The sequence below is a fragment of the Coregonus lavaretus genome (assembly GCF_964263955.1).
Source record: "Coregonus lavaretus genome assembly, chromosome: 29".
In the NCBI taxonomy this organism is placed as follows: domain Eukaryota; kingdom Metazoa; phylum Chordata; class Actinopteri; order Salmoniformes; family Salmonidae; genus Coregonus; species Coregonus lavaretus.
The window spans coordinates 26,141,758-26,162,797 of NC_140016.1; the positions used below are offsets into that span (position 1 = coordinate 26,141,758).

The window sequence follows — 21,040 nt, forward strand, 5'->3', positions numbered from 1 at the left end:
TACTGACAGGTGGCGCCGTTATGCCAGCTTTAGTCGCATAGAAACGGCAGCTTCACATAAGTGGATGAACCTCATCGTCTTTGCTAGACAGCCATCGGAGTAGGGGGCACACAAAATCCTCAGCCAACACCTAGCTAGCTAACGGAAATATTGCCTTGGTGACAACCTTTCATGTGTCTTTGTCACCCTGTGCATTCGTGTTGATAAAGGACAGTGGGACCAAGAGATGTCTGCGCCGGGTTTTACGAACCTGAACACCCCTGTCGGTTACAGCATGAACTCTACGCCGAATGGTGGAGCAGCACCCCCCTATCAGAATGGTAAAACAGGCCGTGGAGATACGGCCGTTAGCTAAACTAGCCAGTACCAGTGTGGTTGAAATAGCTAGCTAATGTGGCTGTGTGAATGGGTGTTGCTTGGCTACATATTGCGTCTTGTAATTAGCTTAGCTAACTAACTTACGTAAGCTATAACGGTATTAGCTACTAAAAAACGGACAATTGTCCGTTTAACTAGCAGTAACGTTAGCTAGAAACAGCTAGCAAACCGTTAGCCAGCTACTGTAGCTAGCTTGCTAGCTAACGTCAAAGAGAAAGCTAAACTTTCTAGCTAACGTTACCTAACATCAATTCAAGCAACTAACCAGCTAGTTAGTTAGCAAGCTATCTTGAACGACCACATCACTGATGTATTATTTGTGGTAATATTGGTTATGTTCACAAATGGATGTTGCCAGCAATTATATATCTTTGCTTATTGTACTAACGCAGCCAGGGTCCATTGAGGGGAGGAATCTTTAGGCTAGCTAGCGAGGGTATTGACATATGTCATTACTGGTAGGACAATACACCGGCAGCTAGCTAGCGAAATTATTTTACTGTTGGTTTGAATAAGTCAGTAACTGCTTAGCTGACATTGACATGTTTGATCCCTTCTATAGAATATTTAGTATGTAGGTAGGTAATACTTTTGATAATGGTAGATTACACATTGATGATCACCAATCCTTGGCAAAAATATGCATCAACAATATCTAAATTGTCTGCAAACTCCTTTTTTATTCTAACATTAATCCTGGTTTTGCTAACCTCAACTGTCATTCTCTACAGGTCCAGTAGGACAGACCTACCCATCCACATATCCTTCGACGGGGTACTATGACGCCGGGCCTCAACAGCAGGGCTACCCAACCATTTCAGGACACTGTGCCCCTGCCCCCAACAAATCTCCCATTATGAACAATGACCACAGTGCTTACTACCACCACAACAGCCACCAGCAGCCCACGGCTGCACCTACTGTAGCCCCCTCTGCATTCGGAGCAACCCAAGGCTCCTATCCTCCTCCTCAGCCCTATGGCACCCCTACCACCCTTCCCACCTCAGCTGCCCCTCCAAACCCCCAACATGCACCTCCATTCCAACAACCAACCCCCTACGCACCGCATGGGGCCTACTATGGACAGCAGCAGTACCCCACGACCCCCAGCTGCCCAGGCGCTCCCCTGTACCCCATTATCTCGTACCCCTCTGCACCGGGAAGCAGTCAGTACGGCACATTGTGTTCCTCCCAGGCTCCCACCGGCCCAGGAGCCGTTTCCAACCAGATAGGCGCCCCCCTCCACCAGTGTCCCCCAGGAAATGGCACCAGTCACCTAGCATCTACTGCAGTGGTTCCCTCTGGGTATAGCATGGCTCCACCCGGCCAACCAGCCACAGTCAATGGCCAGGTTAATGCAGGTACAGTCGACTCCTCTGCACTGTTGTGATTGTCCATACATAATCGATTTTGAGTCCCCTTTACTTTTAAATTTATGTGATGACAATATTTGATATACTTGCCTCTGCCTTAATTGTCATCTTCTCCCCAGTCCAAGCCTCAGTCCTCCAGCACTATGACCAAAGCCACCAGGCAGCCATAGCACATGACCACTACGGAGGAGGAGTCACACACAACACCGGGGGTGCTGACAGAGACAGACCACCTTCAGGAGCCCCTTCTACTTCAGTCCATTCCTCCCCGGGGCATCAGCAAGGTAAATGAGGAGAGAAGAGAGGCTTTTAAACTTTTGAATTAGCCTCCATATCTCTGCCGTAGCTCTGTATTTGGTCATCAGCATTGAAAGTCCTCAAAGGCATGCCCATGTCTGCTTAAGAGGATCCTGCCAGGGCTTTGACAGTCATGGAATTTTGGATGATGGTAAATGACCACAGTCTCCGTTTAATCTTTTTTCTATATATATATATATACAGTGAGGGAAAAAAGTATTTGATCCCCTGCTGATTTTGTACGTTTGCCCACCGACAAAGAAATGATCAGTCTATAATTTTAATGGTAGGTTTATTTGAACAGTGAGAGACAGAATAACAACAAAAAAATCCAGAAAAACGCATGTCAAAAATGTTATAAATTGATTTGCATTTTTATGAGGGAAATAAGTATTTGACCCCCTCTCAATCAGAAAGATTTCTGGCTCCCAGGTGTCTTTTATACAGGTAACGAGCTGAGATTAGGAGCACACTCTTAAAGAGAGTGCTCCTAATCTCATTTTGTTACCTGTATAAAAGACACCTGTCCACAGAAGCAATCAATCAATCAGATTCCAAACTCTCCACCATGGCCAAGACCAAGGAGCTCTCCAAGGATGTCAGGGACAAGATTGTAGACCTCCACAAGGCTGGAATGGGCTACAAGACCATCGCCAAGCAGCTTCGTGAGAAGGTGACAACAGTTGGTGCGATTATTCGCAAATGGAAGAAACACAAAATAACTGTCAATCTCCCTCGACCATAGTCACCAAGAAAACAATGGTAACACACTACGCTGTGAAGGACTGAAATCCTGCAGCGTCCGCAAGGTCCCCCTGCTCAAGAAAGCACATATACAGGGCCGTCTGAAGTTTGCCAATGAACATCTGAATGATTCAGAGGAGAACTGGGTGAAAGTGTTGTGGTCAGATGAGACCAAAATGGAGCTCTTTGGCATCAACTCAACTCGCCGTGTTTGGAGGAGGAGGAATGCTGCCTATGACCCCAAGAACACCATCCCCACCGTCAAACATGGAGGTGGAAACATTATGCTTTCGGGGTGTTTTTCTGCTAAGGGGACAGGACAACTTCACCGCATCAAAGGGACGATGGACGGGGCCATGTACCGTCAAATCTTGGGTGAGAACCTCCTTCCCTCAGCCAGGGCATTGAAAATGGGTCGTGGATGGGTATTTCAGCATGACAATGACCCAAAACACACGGCCAAGGCAACAAAGGAGTGGCTTAAGAAGAAGCACATTAAGGTCCTGGAGTGGCCTAGCCAGTCTCCAGACCTTAATCCCATAGAAAATCTGTGGAGGGAGCTGAAGGTTCGAGTTGCCAAACGTCAGGCTCGAAACCTTAATGACTTGGAGAAGATCTGCAAAGAGGAGTGGGACAAAATCCCTCCTGAGATGTGTGCAAACCTGGTGGCCAACCTGGTGGGTTTTGCCACCAAGTACTAAGTCATGTTTTGCAGAGGGGTCAAATACTTATTTCCCTCATTTAAAATGTAAATCAATTTATAACATTTTTTACATGCGTTTTGATGGATTTTTTTGTTGTTATTCTGTCTCTCACTGTTCAAATAAACCTACCATTAAAATTATATACTGATCATGTCTATGTCAGTGGGCAAACGTACAAAATCAGCAGGGGATCAAATACTTTTTTCCCTCACTCTATATATATATATATATATATATATATAATTTTTATTTTTTTTACAGTTATGACTGTTACTTTATTTTCATGACGGTCTTCATCCATAACCGTCAGTTATACGGTAATTTTACCTGCCCTAGTTCCTGCATTTTTACATTTATGTGGTTCTCCGTCCTCACCTTGAGGACCTTCATTAAATGATTGATGAAGGGATCTGTATTTCATCATTCAAACTCACTTCTTCTAGGCTTAGTCTAACTAAGTGAATTTTGTTGCTGTCCTGTCTCGCTCTCTGTTTTCTCTTCTCAATAGCTACAATCCTACCATTTTCTTTTTTTTGTCTCAATTTGGTAGAAGCTAGTGAGAAGTGATGTTTTGACAGGCGAATCGCAAGCATCCTCACCACACAGACACAGATTTCTTAGACTCCCAGTCCTCTGGCTCCATCCTCGTCCCCTCCACATAGTTGACGGTTCTTCTGTTTTGTACCCTCTCCCACCCCTCTACAGGCGTGCACTACGGATATGTAGGCAATAGTGGAGCTAGCTCTGCCAACGCCTCTACCAACGCTGCCCCCTTGTCATCCAGTTCCGATGAGGATGTTGATGAGGAGGAGGAGGATGAGGAAGCAGGTCTGCTTATAGCTTTTATTCCCATCCCTCCCCCACCCGCCCGCCCATCATCTCAACCTAACTCCAATAACCACCCAACGAACCCGACCCTCACATCAACCCATGCTGCACTTACTTTCCTTTCAACCCCAGGCACTTTGCATTCATACTCATGTCTCAAAGCCACCTCTGACCATCTCTAGCAGCTTGCCTGCCCCCAACTTGCAGATCCATCTTTCTCTGCTGCCCATCTGACGGCCTCCACGTATTCAACATCTACGCCATATCTTCTCCCAACATTATCAGTGTTCCCAATAAATATTTGATGTTAGTGATGTGAGCTCGTTGTAACTAAAATCACTGAAGCATGTCAGTCAGAATGGTGTGAAGCATCTGATCAGTTAACCTCTTCTTGATCAAGTTAGGATAAGCCTTTATTAAGCCTAATTCGAAACCATCAGTTAAAAAATGTGAGTAGGGTGTAGTGTTTGAGAGTAAATTAGCTGTTTTAGAATATGTTAGTCTTCTTGACATGCAGGCTACGCACTCGTTCTTGTGCCATTCATGTCCTTAGTTTTCCTCTCAGCTCTCACCAACTAACCATTTGGGAATGTCTTGTCTGCATTTCAATTACAGGCAGTGATCCAACTGGTTTGAATAAAAAGCTTCTGATTTCTTCCCATTGGAATTTCAAAATTATATCCTCCTGAAAAAAAATAGATTTTTGCATGATTGGTTTTGCATTTAGATAAGCAAAATAAATGTTTAGAGCAGACATACAGGACCAGTCAAAAGTTTGGACACACCTACTCATATTTTTACTATTTTCTACATTGTAGAATAATAGTGAAGACCTATAAACTATGAAATAACACATATGGAATCATGTAGTAACCAAAAAAGTGTTAAACAAATCAAAATATATTTTATATTTGAGATTCTTCAAAGTAGCCACCCTTTGCCTTGATGACAGCTTTGCACACTCTTGGCAATTCTCTCAACCATCTTCATGAGGTAGTCACCTGGAATGCATTTCAATTAACAGGTGTGCCTTGTTAAAAGTTAATTTGTGGAATTTAATGCGTTTGAGCCAATCAGTTGTGTTGTGACAAGGTACGGGTGGTATACAGAAGATAGCCCTATTTGGTAAAAGACCAAGTCCATATTCTGGCAAGAACAGCTCAAATAAGCAAAGAGAAACGACAGTCCATCATTACTTTAAGACATGAAGGTCTGTCAATCCAGAACATTTCAAGAACTTTTAAAGTTTCTTCAACTGCAGTCGCAAAAACCATAAAGCGCTATGATGAAACTGGCTCTCATGAGGACCGCCAGAGGAAAGGAAGAGTAAATGCTTCACAGAGTTCAAGTAACAGACATATCTCAACATCAACTGTTCAGAGGAGACTGGCCTTCATGGTCGAATTGCTGCAAAGAAACCACTACTAAAGGACACCAATATGAAGAAGAGACTTGCTTGGGCCAAGAAAAACGAGCAATGGACATTAGATTGGTGGAAATCTGTCCTTTAGTCTGATGAGGCCAAATTTGAGATTTTTGGTTCCAACCGCCGTGTCTTTGTGAGACACGGAGTAGGTGAACGGATGATCTCCGCATGTGTGGTTCCCACCGTGAAGCATGGAGGAGGTGATGTGGGTGTGCTTTGCTGGTGACACTGTCAGTGATTTATTTAGAATTCAAGGCACACTTAACCAGCATTACTACCACAGCATTCTGCAGCGATACACCATCCCATCTGGTTTGCACTTAGTGGGACTATCATTTGTTTTTCAACAGGACAATGACCCAAAACACACCTCCAGGCTGTGTAAGGGTTTTTTGACCAAGAAGGAGAGTGATGGAGTGCTGCATCAGATTACCTGTCCTCCATAATCACCCGACCTCAACCCAATTGAGATGGTTTGGGATGAGTTGGACCACAGAGTGAAGGAAAAGCAGCCAACAAGTGCTCAGCATATGTGAGAATGCCAAGAGTGTGCAAAGCTGTCATCAAGGCAGAGTGGCTACTTTGAAGAATCTCAAATATAACATATTTTGATTTGTTTAACACATTTTTGGTTACTACATGATTCCATATGTGTTATTTCATAGTTTTGATGTCTTCACTATTATTATACAATGTAGAAAATTGTAAAAAATTAAGAAAAACCCTTGAATGAGTAGGTGTATCCAAACTGTTGACTGGTAGTGTAATTTAACATAATTTTCGATAGATCCCTATCTGGGCCAGTCAATAGCCTACACTTTGTTTGGAACCTGAAATCTTAGCCACTTCCATAGTTATGCTATCCTGATTGATAATGATATTATTCATACTACATTTCACATTTTGTTATCAGCATACATGCAGTGTTTCAATGACAAGGTGTTGATGAGTGTCCCAGGGGTGCTGGTGCGTCCCACCCTTGGGTAGTGTTATTGTCTAGAGGTTAACAGCTTTTTATATATAGCAGGTCCCCTGTTACCACGGGCCAGCAGGCTCTCTGCTGCTCTCTGGTCTCCAATGGGAAAAGGGTATTGAGCTGCGGCATGTCAGCACTAGTAGCTAACACTCATTAGCACCTTGGCTAATTTAAGTGGGGAAAGTGTGTAACTCTTTACCCTCTGCCCTTGCACTCTAAACGCCCTCTGTCATTTTCACACACATTTTTTGTCACAGATGTTTCTCTTTGTTTGTCCTAGTTCTTCTCGGGTGGTTTCTTATTCCCTGCAAAGCTGGCCACTCATCATTCAGTCGCTCTCCATTGCTTGGCCATCGTTTTGTTTAGGCCTACTTCTTTAGATTTTTTTGTATCATTATAATATGTCTAATTATCTGAATTCAGATGTGTGAGGAGGGCTTGTCAGTTGTCAGTCATAATACATGTTTCCCCAGGCCCAGGTTCTTTAATATCTAGAGCACTTAATCCACTGGGGTGGCAGGCAGATTTAGCTGCCTGGGATAATTGGAGCTCATCCAATGAGGCAGCGCTATCTTGGTTCAGTGTCACAGCCCTCCATTTTGCCCAATTGGATTAATCGACTCGTTCAGAACCTGCTTCCAGTGCGTGGGTGTGGGTTGCAAGACTTAAAATGCCTTCTCCCAGAGATCTGGAAGGGAAGGCTGGATGTACACAGCCTAGAGAGATGATGATGATGATGACTGCTGCCTGTCTATGGCTTCACCTCCTATTTTCCTATTTCAGCAGCATCACATTCCTCCTGCCCTGCTTACACACGCCTAACGTCCATCTTTCATGTCATTTTTATCCCGCCAGCATGTGAGTTGTAATATATATTTTTCCTTCTCCCCCTCGTCCTTCTCTCCATCTCTTCCTTCTCTCCCCGTCTTCCTTTCCCCCGCCCTCTTCCTTTCCCCCGCCCTCAGGCGGTGATAGTTCCTCAACTACCACCGGCAGTGTGTCCCCGGTGCCCAACAGCTACGACTCCCTGGAAGGCGGCAGCTACCCAGGTACATACTGTACTCAGCTCTTAAAAATCCAGCGCTACATTGAGGAGACATTTGAAACATTTGACACAATTGAACGTTTCTTCTGCCACATTTCTCTCCGCTCAACCACATCCCCAATTGCACTAAGTGGGCAGGCAGTTATCCATTGGTACAATCAACCCTAATGTTTCTCACTCTTTTTCTAGAGTCCTCCATTCCTCCCTCAGCCGACATTACCAAACAGGCCCCGCCCTTTGGCTATGGCTACCCCAGCATGCAGCCAGCCTATCAGCAGAGGCCGTCCCCCAGGACAGACTCCTCTCCCTCCCACGGCGGGTACAACCAAACTGGCTACCAGCATTTGTCACAGGTAAGTTGTTCTGGTACAACCCACCTGGTTGTGTATGACTAAAAGAGAAGATATATTCCTTATTCTAATATGGTCCCTCATGAAATACATGAAAAGGAGTTGGCCTACTAAGTCAAAAGGAGTTGGCCTACTAAGTCAAAAGGAGTTGGCCTACTAAGTCAAAAAGGAGTTGGCCTACTAAGTCAAAAAGGAGTTGGCCTACTAAGTCAAAAAGGAGTTGGCCTACTAAGTCAAAAAGGAGTTGGCCTACTAAGTAAAAAGGAGTTGGCCTACTAAGTCACTGCATGTCAATCCATTTCTCTGGGGTCATATTAGTGTTGTGGACATCGGTTCCTTTCTATCATGTTCATCTCTTCCCCACACCTGACCCTTGTGGTAATGATCTACCGATCTCTAGTGACTGTTTGACTAACTGCCTCCTGTTTGTCCATGCAGCCCTTCCCTAACATGTGCCAGCTGTCTGCGGCCCTGGGGGGGCTGAGCGGTGTGCCAGAGCTGGAGGTGGAGGCGCTGCGGCCCGTGAACCTGCTGCAGGAGAGGAACCTTCTACCCCACCGGCCCCTGGATGCCCCTGAACCCAACCTCAACGCTGACCTCAAGAAGGCCAACTGCAGCCCGGAGTAAGGGGGAGGGGAAGTTTGAGGATAATCTGGTATCTGAACACAACACTAACAGACAATATGCAGCATAAACCGAAACACTAGGAATGACAAGTGCGATCCCAAGTTTATTGATAGACTCAAGCAAAACACAAATTGGAAACCTTGTGGATATCAAACGTACTTCTGCTCTATCTCCACACTGCATTGTTCCTCCATAGTCTCCTCTCACTCAATGAAACATATTAGCTCATGCCTGACAAAGCTGTGCTAAACGCTCTTCTCTCTCCCCTCCACAGCACGTTCAGGTGTACCCTGAACAACATCCCCCAGACCCAGGCCCTGCTGAATAAAGCCCGGCTGCCCCTGGGCCTGCTCCTGCACCCCTTCAGAGACCTCGCAGTAAGAAGACACCCAACCCTAATACAACCTGGGCCCTGTCCACAAACATCCCCTAGCCCCTAACTCATATGTACTGGTGTAGATCTGAGAGGATTGGATAGGTGTAAGCAACTGACATTTCAGGGAGGTACCAACTTAGAAGGGCAATTGAATTGAAACGCTACATTGAACATAGCACAAATGTTTTGTTGTGGAATTGAGTGAATATCCTAGAATAAAACACTTCAGTGGTTATTTATATTGACTGTGGTGTTCAGTGCCCCTAAATAACACCCTGTTGACCTGAGTTCAGAAACAGAACAGCAGGAGGCAAGGCAGGATGAGCTGGAGGGTGAGGAGGTGCAAAAAGCCATGATTTTAGGTTCAGTGAAAGTGTCAAGTGCAAGGTGCTAAAAGTACAAAAAGCAGACTGTTGATATATGGGCTTTACAGAAAGGAGTCCACTCCTACAGATGCATATTGCAGACGCAGGTTCGATCAAATGTAGAACACATTTTCATGAATAACTTATTGAGTAACAAACCACAAATCAACGGTCATCTTCATCACATAATCTTTCTTTCTCTCTATCCATAGCAACTCCCAGTGATCACATCCAACACCATAGTGAGATGTCGCTCCTGTCGTACCTACATTAACCCCTTTGTCTCCTTCCTGGACCAGAGGAGATGGAAATGCAACCTCTGCTTTAGGGTCAACGATGGTACGGATCCCTCTATTAAATATGTGTACTTAGGGCAGCACTGTCCAAATGATAGATGTTAAATAGCATCTGCTAAATTACTTGAATGTACATATTCTCCCCCTCACAGTTCCTGATGAGTTCATGTACAATCCGGTGACCCGCTCCTATGGAGAGCCCCACAAGAGGCCAGAGGTGCAGAACTCCACCGTGGAGTTCATAGCCTCTTCAGATTACATGGTGAGTGATTTTTAGATCAGTGTTCATTCATCCAGAAACAGTTTGCCCTCAATCCTCTAGAGGGCAGGTCTCCATCAGATACTGTGATTTCCAAAATCAGACTGTCAGTCTGCAGATGTGAACTGGTTGAATGTTTTGAGTAAAGTATGTGTATGGGTGTTGTCCCCAGCTGCGGCCCCCTCAGCCTGCAGTGTACCTGTTTGTGCTGGATGTGTCTCACAACGCGGTGGATGCAGGCTACCTGAACGTCTTCTGTCAGACCTTACTGGAAAACCTGGACAAGTGAGTAGCTTCGCTCCTGCATTCTGCTTTAGTAGTTAAGTCCGTCACCATTTATACACATGGTGAACAATACGATTTGGTCAAATACGATTTTAATCGAACAGTTCAACAGGGAGCAAACCATCTGAAGTGTATATACTTGAACTATAAAGTAAAGAAAGATGTATCAGTTTTCTTTCTTGCCAGGAAAAAATAAAAGAGAAACATTAAATACTTTAGCAGGACTGTCCTTCCTGTTTTTCCCAGGAAATTATCCTGTTCTTTGTCGTAACTATTCAAAACTAGCTCTGACGAAGGTTCACTGCTGGTTCCAATGTCTGGAAAATCTCAGTCACGTCAACTTCAACTCCATAATCCCACTTTTTGATGTGAAAAGAGTTCACCAGAACACACTCACACACATCTGGTATCTCTCAAACCAGAGAGGTATTCTGCCATTTCCTGACCTGTTCCGTTGTACAGTGCTATTATATGCCGCGGCTAACTCTCCAGGGGGGACTGTTCTGTGTCTCAGGATGCCCGGGGACACGCGCACCCGAGTGGGCTTCATCACCTTCAACAGCACCATCCAGTTCTACAACCTCCACGAGAGCCTCTCACAGCCCCAGATGCTGGTAGTCTCCGACATCGACGGTGTGTGTTCTGTGTGTGTTCTGTGTGTGTTCTTTCAGTCAGCTCCCCTCATCCACCTTCAGGTCCACTACCTATACATCCCCAGCCTGGGTGCCAGTCGGTTTGTGCTCTAGCCAACATGTCATTGTCTTGCCAAACAGCTCTTTTTTTTTTTCTCCCTCAAACCGACATGTCACTTATTCACTAATGGTAGAAATAGTGTGTACTGTAGAGATGTAATGACTTATCCTTCTGCTGGTGAATATTGGCATTGCTCCAAGTGAAATATCCCAGGACATTGAATGTGAGCTGTGATGATTCCGTCTTCGTTTTGTTTTTGTAGATATCTTCATTCCAACCCACGACAGTCTACTGGTGAACCTGAAGGAAAGCAGAGCGGTAAAGGTTTTTATTTGACTCAGAATGTGTGGAACTATTTGTGTTAACCAGCCTGTGATGACACTGGTAATCTTGACTGGAGGGTGAGAGTCTTTGTGTGTTTTTGACCCTGTGTGGTTGCTTAAGTGTGATAGTCCGTTTTCTTCTGATGCTGGTGTGTGTGTGCACCTTTAGTAATTTTGACTGCTCTCTCTTTCTCTCCCTCTGATCTCTCTCTCTCTTTCTCTCCCTCTGATCTCTCTCACTCCCCCCCCCCCCTCCTCCTCCCAGCTGGTGAGGGTCCTGTTGACCTCCCTACCCAGCATGTTTAGCCAGACCAGGGAGACCCACAGTGCCCTGGGCCCAGCGCTGCAGGCTGCCTACAAGCTCATGTCCTCCACGGGGGGCCGCGTCTCCGTGTTCCAGACCCAGCTACCCACGCTGGGCGCCGGCCTGCTGCAGTCCCGGGAGGACCCCAACCAGAGGTCCAGCAACAAGGTATGAGTGCTGAGTCGCACACACACATATACACACTGTCAGACCATATGGTTCTGTAATGTAAGGTTCAGTTGTCTTAAGAAGTGTGTTCTGCATGTTATGTTGTGACAGGGGGTCCAACACCTGGGCCCAGCCACAGACTTCTACAAGAAGCTGGCCCTGGACTGTTCTGGCCAGCAGATAGGAGTGGACCTCTTCCTCCTCAGCTCCCAGTACTCTGACCTGGCCTCAATAGGTAAGACGTGATCGTCCATTCCTTAGATGATATAATAGACAGGTTACTGTTTAGGAAAATGTTAAAAAGTTGAGAAAGATTGCTCTGGAGTGGCGCAGCGGTCTAAGGCACTGCAGTGCTTGAGGCGTCACTACAGATCCGGGTTCGATCCCGGGCTGTGTCGCAGCCGGCCGCGACAGGGAGACGCACAGTTGGCCCAGCGTCGTCCGGGTTAGAGGAGGGTTTGGCCGGCCGGGATGTCCTTGTCCCATCACGCTCTTGGGCTCAGGCACGCTGACACGGTCGCCAGTTGTACAGTGTTTCCTCTGACACATTGGTGCGGCTGGCTTCCGGGTTAAGCGAGCAGTGTGTCAAGAAGCAGTGCGGCTTGGCAGGGTCGTGTTTCGGAAGGACGCATGGCTCTCCGTACGGGAGTTACAGCGATGGGACAAGACTGTAACTACCAATTGGATATCACGAAATTCGGGTAAAAATAAATACAAATAAACAGTACAAAAGTTGAGAAAGAGACTGCCGTCTTAAAGATAATGGATTTGGCAAAATATAATATATCAGTCATTAGAGTAAACCTAAGTCTAAATACAGCATCCTATTTCTCTCTCCTCGGTCCAGCGTGTGTGTCTAAGTACTCAGCGGGTAGTATCTTCTACTATCCCTCGTTGCACCATGTTCACAACCCGGCCCAGCTGGACAAGTTCCAGAAGGATCTGGAGCGCTACCTCACCAGGAAGATCGGTTTCGAGGCTGTCATGAGGATACGCTGCACCAAAGGTAGGGCTCAAAGGTTTTGGACAAGTGTGTAGTCTGCCTCCCTAGACACTGGACTAGGGTCTATTTTGTTCATTTTGTCTTCAAATGGTTATGATTTTGCAAGGGTAAGCTACTCCTAGATATTTCATTTTGTATTGTCAAAGTAATTTTTTTTCTTTTTCTGAAAGGTGCTGTTGTCACTCACCAAACAGTATACATTTCATGACAATTTCTAGATATATGTAACGGTTATCATTTCTAAGTATGTCTGTCTCCTTGGTCGACAGGCTTGTCCATCCACACGTTCCATGGGAACTTCTTTGTGCGCTCGACGGACCTGCTGTCCCTGGCCAACGTCAACCCAGACTCGGGCTTCGCCGTGCAGATGTCTATAGAGGACAGCCTGGCCGACACCTCACTGGCCTGCTTCCAGGCTGCGCTGCTGTACACCTCCAGCAAAGGTACACACACACACACACACACACACACAGTGTCATCTCTTAAACACCATCTCACCGTTTCATTTATTGTGGAAATATTTTCTTGAAATGTAGAGAAGTCATTCCACCTTTTACTTAAATACATAATGAATAATTAGTCCTAGTTCTAGTACAAAGTTATTTTAATATAATCTAACGAAGATGAATGAATCTACCCTCATCTCTCATTCTTTCTCTCCCCCTCCCTCCATCCTCCTAGGGAAGAGGCGGATCAGGGTCCATACTCTGTGTCTTCCAGTGGTCAGCCAGCTGAGTGATGTATATGCCGGGGCAGACGTTCAGGCCATCACCTGCCTCCTAGCCAACATGGGTGAGTGTATATATACACGTACACTGCATTTGTTCATGGGACCCGATTTGATTTATTCATATATTTCTATTTGAATTTCTATGAACAGCCATTGACCGGTCGATATCGTCAAGCCTGTCGGATGCCCGGGATGCCCTGGTGAATGCGGTGGTGGACTCCCTGAGTGCGTACAAGAACACGGTCTCTAATCTGCAGCAGTCTGGTCTCATCGCCCCTGCCGCCCTGTGTCTCTTCCCCCTCTACGTGCTGGCACTACTCAAACAGGTCTGTCTGGGCGCTACACACACACAAACACAAACAAACACATGGCCTGCAGACAGGACTGGACACATTAACACAGCCTGGGTTTGTGTACATATACCCACCCCCCTACTCACACTTTCCTACCCATAAACCCACACTGGGCCTTTACACATACTAATTTAAATTTTAGTCATTTAGCAGACAGTCTTATCCAGAGCGACTTACAGGAGCAATTAGGGTTAAGTGCCTTGCTCAAGGGCACATCGACAGCTTTTTCACTTAGTCGGCTCAGGGATTCGAACCAGTGACCTTTCGGTTGCTGGCCCAACGCTTTTAACCGCTAGGCTACCTGCCGCACAGCCCCTTTAGCCAGAAGAGCTTTTGTATGTACTGTATGTCTCCTTCACTAGTTAAGTTAGAAGCGTTCAAGCTGTCAATGCTATCCCTTCTCGTGAATCTGTGCTCCTCCTCCTCTTCTCCTCTTCTTTCCCCTTCCTCCTCATCTTCCTCTCCACCTAACAGAAAGCACTGCGCACAGGGACCAGCACGAAGCTAGACGAGCGCGTCTTCGCCATGTGTGAGTTCAAGAGCCAGCCGCTGCAACAGATCATGCGCATGGTCCACCCCGACCTCTACCGCCTGGACACAATGTCAGACCAGGTGAGAGATCACACAACGCTTTGAACAACTGATCCAAGATCAGCACTCCACTGACCTCAGGTGTGTTATGAGCTATATAGCAAATGAGTGAAAACAGTTGTTGGATCAGTTCTTAAATACAGTGATTCCATAGTGGTGGACCGAGACTGATTTCTTATGTATTTGTAGCATTAGACTGGTTCCAAGCTGGAAACATTGGTTTTGTTTACCTTGTGGGTCACAAGGATACTAATACGATACTGCTTTACCCTTTTCTGTCCACAGGGGGCACTCCACCTGAACGACTGCATAGTGCCCCAGCCCCATCTGCTCCACCTCACGGCTGAGAAGCTGACCAGAGAAGGCGCTTTCCTCATGGACTGTGGCAGCGTAAGACCTGCTATGCTCTGTCAAATGACCAAAGTCCCTGAAAAACTAACCTTGTCTCTGTTTGAAGACTTTAGCAATGCACTCCTTCATCCGTTCCTCCACGATAATAACAGATCTGACAAGGTTGGATAGATGAAGGCAATATTTGTAGTAACTCTGCGTTCACATATTCAGTCACGTATACACTGAGTGTACAAAACATTAGGAACACCTTCCCTAATATTGAGTTGTACCCCCTTTTGCCCTCAGAACAGCCTCAATTCGTTGGGGCATGGACTCTACAAGGTGTCGAAAAGCATTCCACAGGGATGCTGGCCCATGTTGACTCCAATGCTTCCCACAGTTGTCAAGTTGGCTGGATGTCCTTTGGGTGGTGGACCATTTTTGATACACATGGGAAACTGTCGAGCATGAAAAACCCAGCAGTGTTGCAGTTCTTGACACACTCAAACCTGTGCGCCTGGCACCTACTACAATACCCTGTTCAAAGACACTTAAATATTTTGTCTTGCCCATTCACCCTCTGAATGGCACACACACAATTCATGTCTCAATTGTCTCGAGGCTTAAAAATATTTTTTAACTTTCACCTGGATTCACCTGGTCAGTCCATGTCATGGAAAGAGCAGCTGTTCATATATATATATATATATATATATATATTTTTTTTTCTCTCTCTTTTAGGGGGTAGATCAGCTTTAATATTGCAGATATATTGTAACTTCCATCAATGTAATTGTCTGCATCACTTCCATGTTCATAATGGTTTGCACACTCAGTGTAGATCAGTGTTTACCTCAAGGAAGGGAATGATGGAAAGAATCATGTATTTTAACAAGGACCCTTGTTACTGCCCCATGTAGAAATGTACACTACATTGACTTCCTTTCTGTTCTCTTCTCCAGGTGTTTTACTTGTGGATTGGGAAATGCTGTAATGAGATGTTCATTCGGGACGTGCTGGGCTGTCCAAACCATGCTTCAATACCACCTAACATGGTTAGTCAGGCACAAACATTCATTATACACAATGTGACATATGTATTGCTGTGTATAACTCTGTTGTGTGTCCAGCTGGTGCTTCACAATGAAATAGTACTGTACTTAGTCAGTTCAGCTAGGGTGGCATTCACTTTTAGTAGATTTGTTTGTTTGGTTCTCCTTTTTGACGAATGGCCATGGCTACCTAAATAATGTCATACCACACAACATGGATGTGTTACAACACAGGCCGAGTAGCAATTGTCAAGGTTTTGTTTGTGTTTTTTGATTCCATATTTTGGGAAAAGACCAACACATCCCTAAACCACAGGCATGCTTCACATTCCGAACCACACGTACATATTTCACTAAACCACACACACACCAGACGTGTGGAGATCTGGCATTGAAACCAACCACTAGTTCTCTTTAGTAAATTTTTTTTACACACACACACACAGTGTAGACAGTCTTGAGTAGTAAAAACAATACTGTGGATCTTTTTTTCTTTGTCTCTTATGAATACCAGACCCAAATTCCTGAGCTGGAAACCCCTCTGTCTGAACGACTGCGCACACTCCTCGCCTGGCTGCAGGACTCGAGAACCTTCAGCTCAACACTTCACGTCGTGACGTAAGTCAAGTGCCCCTGGTCTGATCCATTGATGCTTGTGTTTTTGTTGCAAAGTGAGTGCCTTGGTCCGTGTCATGTAGGAAGCCGTCAGTTACCACATACAGTGAGTGTACAAAACATTAGGAACACATTCCTAATATTGAGTTGCACCCCCCTCCCTTTTCAAACCGGTGTGCCTGGCACTTAAATATTTTTGTCTTGCCCATTCACTCTCTGAATGGCACACATACACACTCATTCTTTAACCTGTCTCCTCCCCTTCATCTACACTGATTTGAAGTGGATTTAACAAGTGACATCAATAAGGGATCAAAGCTTTCACCTGGATTCACTTGGTCAGTCTGTCATGGAAAGAGCAGGTGTTCTTAATGTTTTGTACACTCAGTGTATGTCTGATGTTTTTTATTTTTATTAACTTTATTTAACTAGGCAAGTCAGTTAAGAACAAATTCTTATTTACAATGACGGCCTACACCGGCCAAACCCGGATGACGCTGGGCCAATTGTGCGCCGTCCTATGGGACTCCCAATCACGGTCGGTTGTGATACAGCCTGGAATCGAACCAGGGGGTCTGTAGTGACGCCTCAAGCACTGAGATGCAGTGCCTTAGACCGCTGCGCCACTCGGGAGCCCCCCTGGTGGTAAGAAAGGCATGTTCAACGGAAAACATGCAGCCACTGTGAGGGTCATTGATGGATGGCTACGATTAAGGCCCACTATAGTGAACGTTGTTTGGGTTTCAGTTCGTTCTACCGTCATGCTTGTGCATTGTTGGACTATGACATTAGGCTGCTGTGAGGATCAGTTTGCTATGAATATCTACGGGCCATAGGACAATTCTTCATACCAAATGGAAGTTTTACAAATTCAAAGAGGCCTTTTAGAGTATCAAAGTAATTTCAATAGACTGTAAATGTATTCAGACTATATGCGCTCATTCTTATTTCACATGCTTATTCATTTCATTACTTCTCCCTGTAGGGATGATGCTTCAGCTAAGACCAGCTTTTTCCAGCACTTGGTAGAGGACCGGTCGGAATCAACCTTCTCCTACTACGAGTTTCTGCTCCACATCCAGCAACAGATGTCTAAGTAGAACACACAGAGCAGAATGCCCCTTGGGCCTCGTGTAGAGAAACAAAAACAGTGAACGTGGCACATGGTAAACAGGAAGTTCCCTCAGACTTACCACAGAGGGGACAAGACAACCACCCCAACCCCACCCACCCTAGTGCTCCGGTCAACCACGGTCAACCACAGCCTATGACCGGGGGAGGCAGGTGGAAGGACCGGAAAGAAAATGATAAATCAGAGTGACAAAGTGAAGATGACTTCCGGAGTTGAAGTGAAGGAATATGCCGTTGGACTCACAGATCAAGTGGTGCGCTCTTAACAAGCTGCTTCTTCAACCAGCTCGCTCCCTTGAACCTCTCTCCCATCGTCTCTTAGGCGCTGTCGTAGCTCCACGTAGCATCTCTCCCCAAGGGAAAGCCAAGGATGCTACTTCTTCCTCATCTGATTAAGTTGACCCTTCTCCGATACGCCCCCGCATGTTGTGGTATGATCCACATTTAGTTTTTTTATTGTTATACATCCTCCCCATCCTTCTCCCATTTCCTCCCACATATTTTCAAACTCATTAACATAAGAGTACAGCATCCCCCCTCTTTGTTTTCACTGTGTGTTCTGGAGCTACCTCTGTCACCATTGTGTTTGCTGCTTGTAGTCGGGTGATTGGCTACCCTCTGCTTAACAGGATGCTAGTCAACAGTGGTTGAATACCCCGCCCCTGCACCTCGACTCCTCTCCCAGCTGTTCAAATCCTGTGTCGTCAGATGAAACTGAACCCTTTGTAAACTACCCCCATCTTGTTTTTTGAGCCGCTACCAGAAGTTGCTATCCACTTTGTAACTATTGAAAATAATATTTTATGTGCGATAATTTATAATTTACCAGCTTATTAAATAAAATGAAACGGTATTCTGCTTGATTATTATTTCCCCTCATATAACAGTAGGACATTCACATATTTTGTGGAGGGGTATACTAGAAAGCAGGATCAATGAGTTAGCCAGTTAAACTTGCGTAAATATTCTGAAATTACTTTTTATTCTTTAGAAATATAAGCTTGAAATGGGCATGGTCTAATGACTCAATAACCAAAAACACATATCTAAGTTTATATTTCATAATGAACCAGAAAATCTAGTTATTTCTGGTTGTTTATCAAAGTTAGCTGGCTAACTCATTGATCCTGCTTTGTAGTATTCCCTTCAGGTGTTGCAGAATGTGTCTGCTGTAGTATAAGCTACAGTGGAGGGCGCTCATCAATGTTTGTTTCATGGTTTGTAGGGAATATTACGTTGTGTATCGTGTGACAGAAACTGTTTTTTGCTTTGGTTTGGGAGACACAACTATGGTGAAGTGATTGGCAGGAACTTTGCATTTCTTTTGGTAAGTGAACATCTACGTTCCCTACTGATTTCTCGAAGACGCCGATCACAGACAAATTAGAGGCGTATTGCAGTTTTTGTTCATATAAGGCAACTGAGAAAAGCCACAATGGTTAAAGGAAATGGAATGGACTGTTTCCTAGATGAAAAGGATCGGAATAGAAGATCTTTTACATATTGAATTAACCACTTCGCTAATGACTATAATCAGTTTTATCTTCACTGCATGCTTTAAAAAGCACTTCTGTTACTAAGTTCCCTGCTTTATTTCACCAGCTATGTATACTGTCGTACACTCAGTAGTATAAAACTATAAAGGAATCCTTTAGCTTTATCCCTGAAAAGGTATTAACATCCATCCCTTTGTGTTCTCAGAAATTAGACCCAATGTTTTGGAAGACATTCTGCCATTTTACTCACCATATGTCTCCTAGTAAACAGCTAATTTTCTAATTTGTGAATTTTCTAAGACAAGGTTGACTAACTCGAAAAGGGGACATACCTGAGATGTACTAAAGATACATATACTGTAAATATACACACAAATGAACCGTCCTGCCTCTCTCTCTGACTCCTTGGGCCTTCCTGGTCCATTTGCAAACATCGCTGGTTCCCACATGGTTAACTTGTTATTTTAGTAAGCCATAACAACAAAGTTATACTGTTTCTTTATCAACGTCCAACTGGAAAGAACATTTTTCTCTCCATTGCATCTAAAGTTTTTTCATTTACTTTTGAGACAAACCACCAATGCCACTAATCATTTTACATAGAACATACAGTACTTGTTGCGTTTCACACATCAAAAAGTTATTAGACCATTCAATTAGAACACAAATGTTAATTTCCTGCAGTGTTGCAAGTGCGCGCACACACACAATCCTTGAAAAAGCTAATCAAGTCAAAGGGTATTTTCTTTACTTTTCAACTCCACCTACTCAGGGAGGTGTCACAGCACAATTCATGAGCCCCTCAACAACAAACAAACTACTGCTGTTGACCAGCTATATTTAAACACCCATTTTGACTGGACGGCCCCTAGACACACCCACTTCAACACCCCCTTTCACTCACCAGCAACCCCCTTTTCCGTCACCACCACAGTATGTCTTAGATATTTTCATTGGGCATGATGTCACAGTTTCCCCATTCAGCCTTGCATCATGACTACATTTACCCATCTTGATATCCAGAAAAGAGGGGTTTCTACAGTAGCTTTCTGTCCATGTTGTGGCTACTACTGGAAACGTACATCTGATTTGAGACAACCGTTTAAAGATATGCTTTTCTCCCTCCTTTCTTCCACTGTCTTCTTAAAGCAAACAGGCCCCTTATCTCATGTGGTAAGGACTATCTACTAATGATATGCTGCTTGAAGTTTTGGGGTGTAATCTTGGCTTCAACGAAAGGTATGTTCTGTGCTTGTCTTGTAAGCTTACAATGGAGTATTGTTTGACAGGATATACTGCAGATAGTAGCGGTTCTCAAAATAGAGAAAAAAGTATTCTTTGTAGTCCAGTGAAAAACTGCGGTTGAACACCAGATAATACCCAGAAGTCTCCTTTTATCCATATGGTAAAATAAACATGACCTCTTCTGCAGCTAAAAGAATCTAACCAAGAGCCATGTTTATTTTCACATGGTAGCATATTATGAAGTAAAATACTTTTGACAACGTAGTAATAGTTTATTGTTCCAAGGTAATAAACAGTCCGCTTCCACATCTGCTGTTAGCAGTTGAATTACACAAACCAACTTCTTTACAACACTCAATGTTTGCATTACCATGAACAAAAGGGAGCTCGTGACGCTCGGTTATCGAGGTCATCATACGCAATTCATGCAAGTCTCATCACCTCTATTTGTCTCTGGCTTTATGGGCAGTACAAACAAGTGTTTGTTCAGCTTTCCCGCAGCTTGACACCAATACACAAACAAACACCTCCTCCTCCCCTCCTCCATCAACCGCTCCAACCGTCAGAGAGCGAAAGAGAGTCGGCTGGGAGTTTATTTTGATGAGCACTCCTTCTTGAACAGGCCTGACTTCTAAACTTGATCCATATCCAGAACAACTTGTGAGAGACTCCCA

At 44.8% G+C, this 21,040-nt stretch overlaps 1 protein-coding gene across 2 annotated transcripts; it reads left to right on the forward strand.

Moving 5' to 3' along the window:
- Positions 1-130: 130 nt before the first annotated feature.
- LOC311105354 (protein transport protein Sec24B-like) lies at positions 131-18,477 on the forward strand. Of its 2 annotated transcripts, XM_084147481.1 has the most exons (24): positions 131-320; positions 1,110-1,739; positions 1,871-2,035; positions 4,202-4,324; positions 7,692-7,775; positions 7,961-8,124; positions 8,560-8,744; positions 9,023-9,125; positions 9,702-9,828; positions 9,938-10,047; positions 10,217-10,329; positions 10,844-10,962; positions 11,285-11,340; positions 11,611-11,817; positions 11,929-12,052; positions 12,665-12,823; positions 13,090-13,263; positions 13,502-13,612; positions 13,701-13,876; positions 14,378-14,515; positions 14,780-14,884; positions 15,790-15,882; positions 16,394-16,497; positions 17,480-18,477. In XM_084147481.1, exons 1-24 carry the CDS (start codon positions 227-229, stop codon positions 17,592-17,594), a joined length of 3,579 nt encoding a protein of 1,192 aa, XP_084003607.1. In that variant the 5' UTR covers positions 131-226; the 3' UTR covers positions 17,595-18,477. The 2 variants fall into 2 exon arrangements, with proteins under 2 accessions (XP_084003607.1, XP_084003608.1); XM_084147482.1 differs by lacking the exon at positions 4,202-4,324.
- The last annotated feature ends 2,563 nt before the right edge of the window (positions 18,478-21,040 follow it).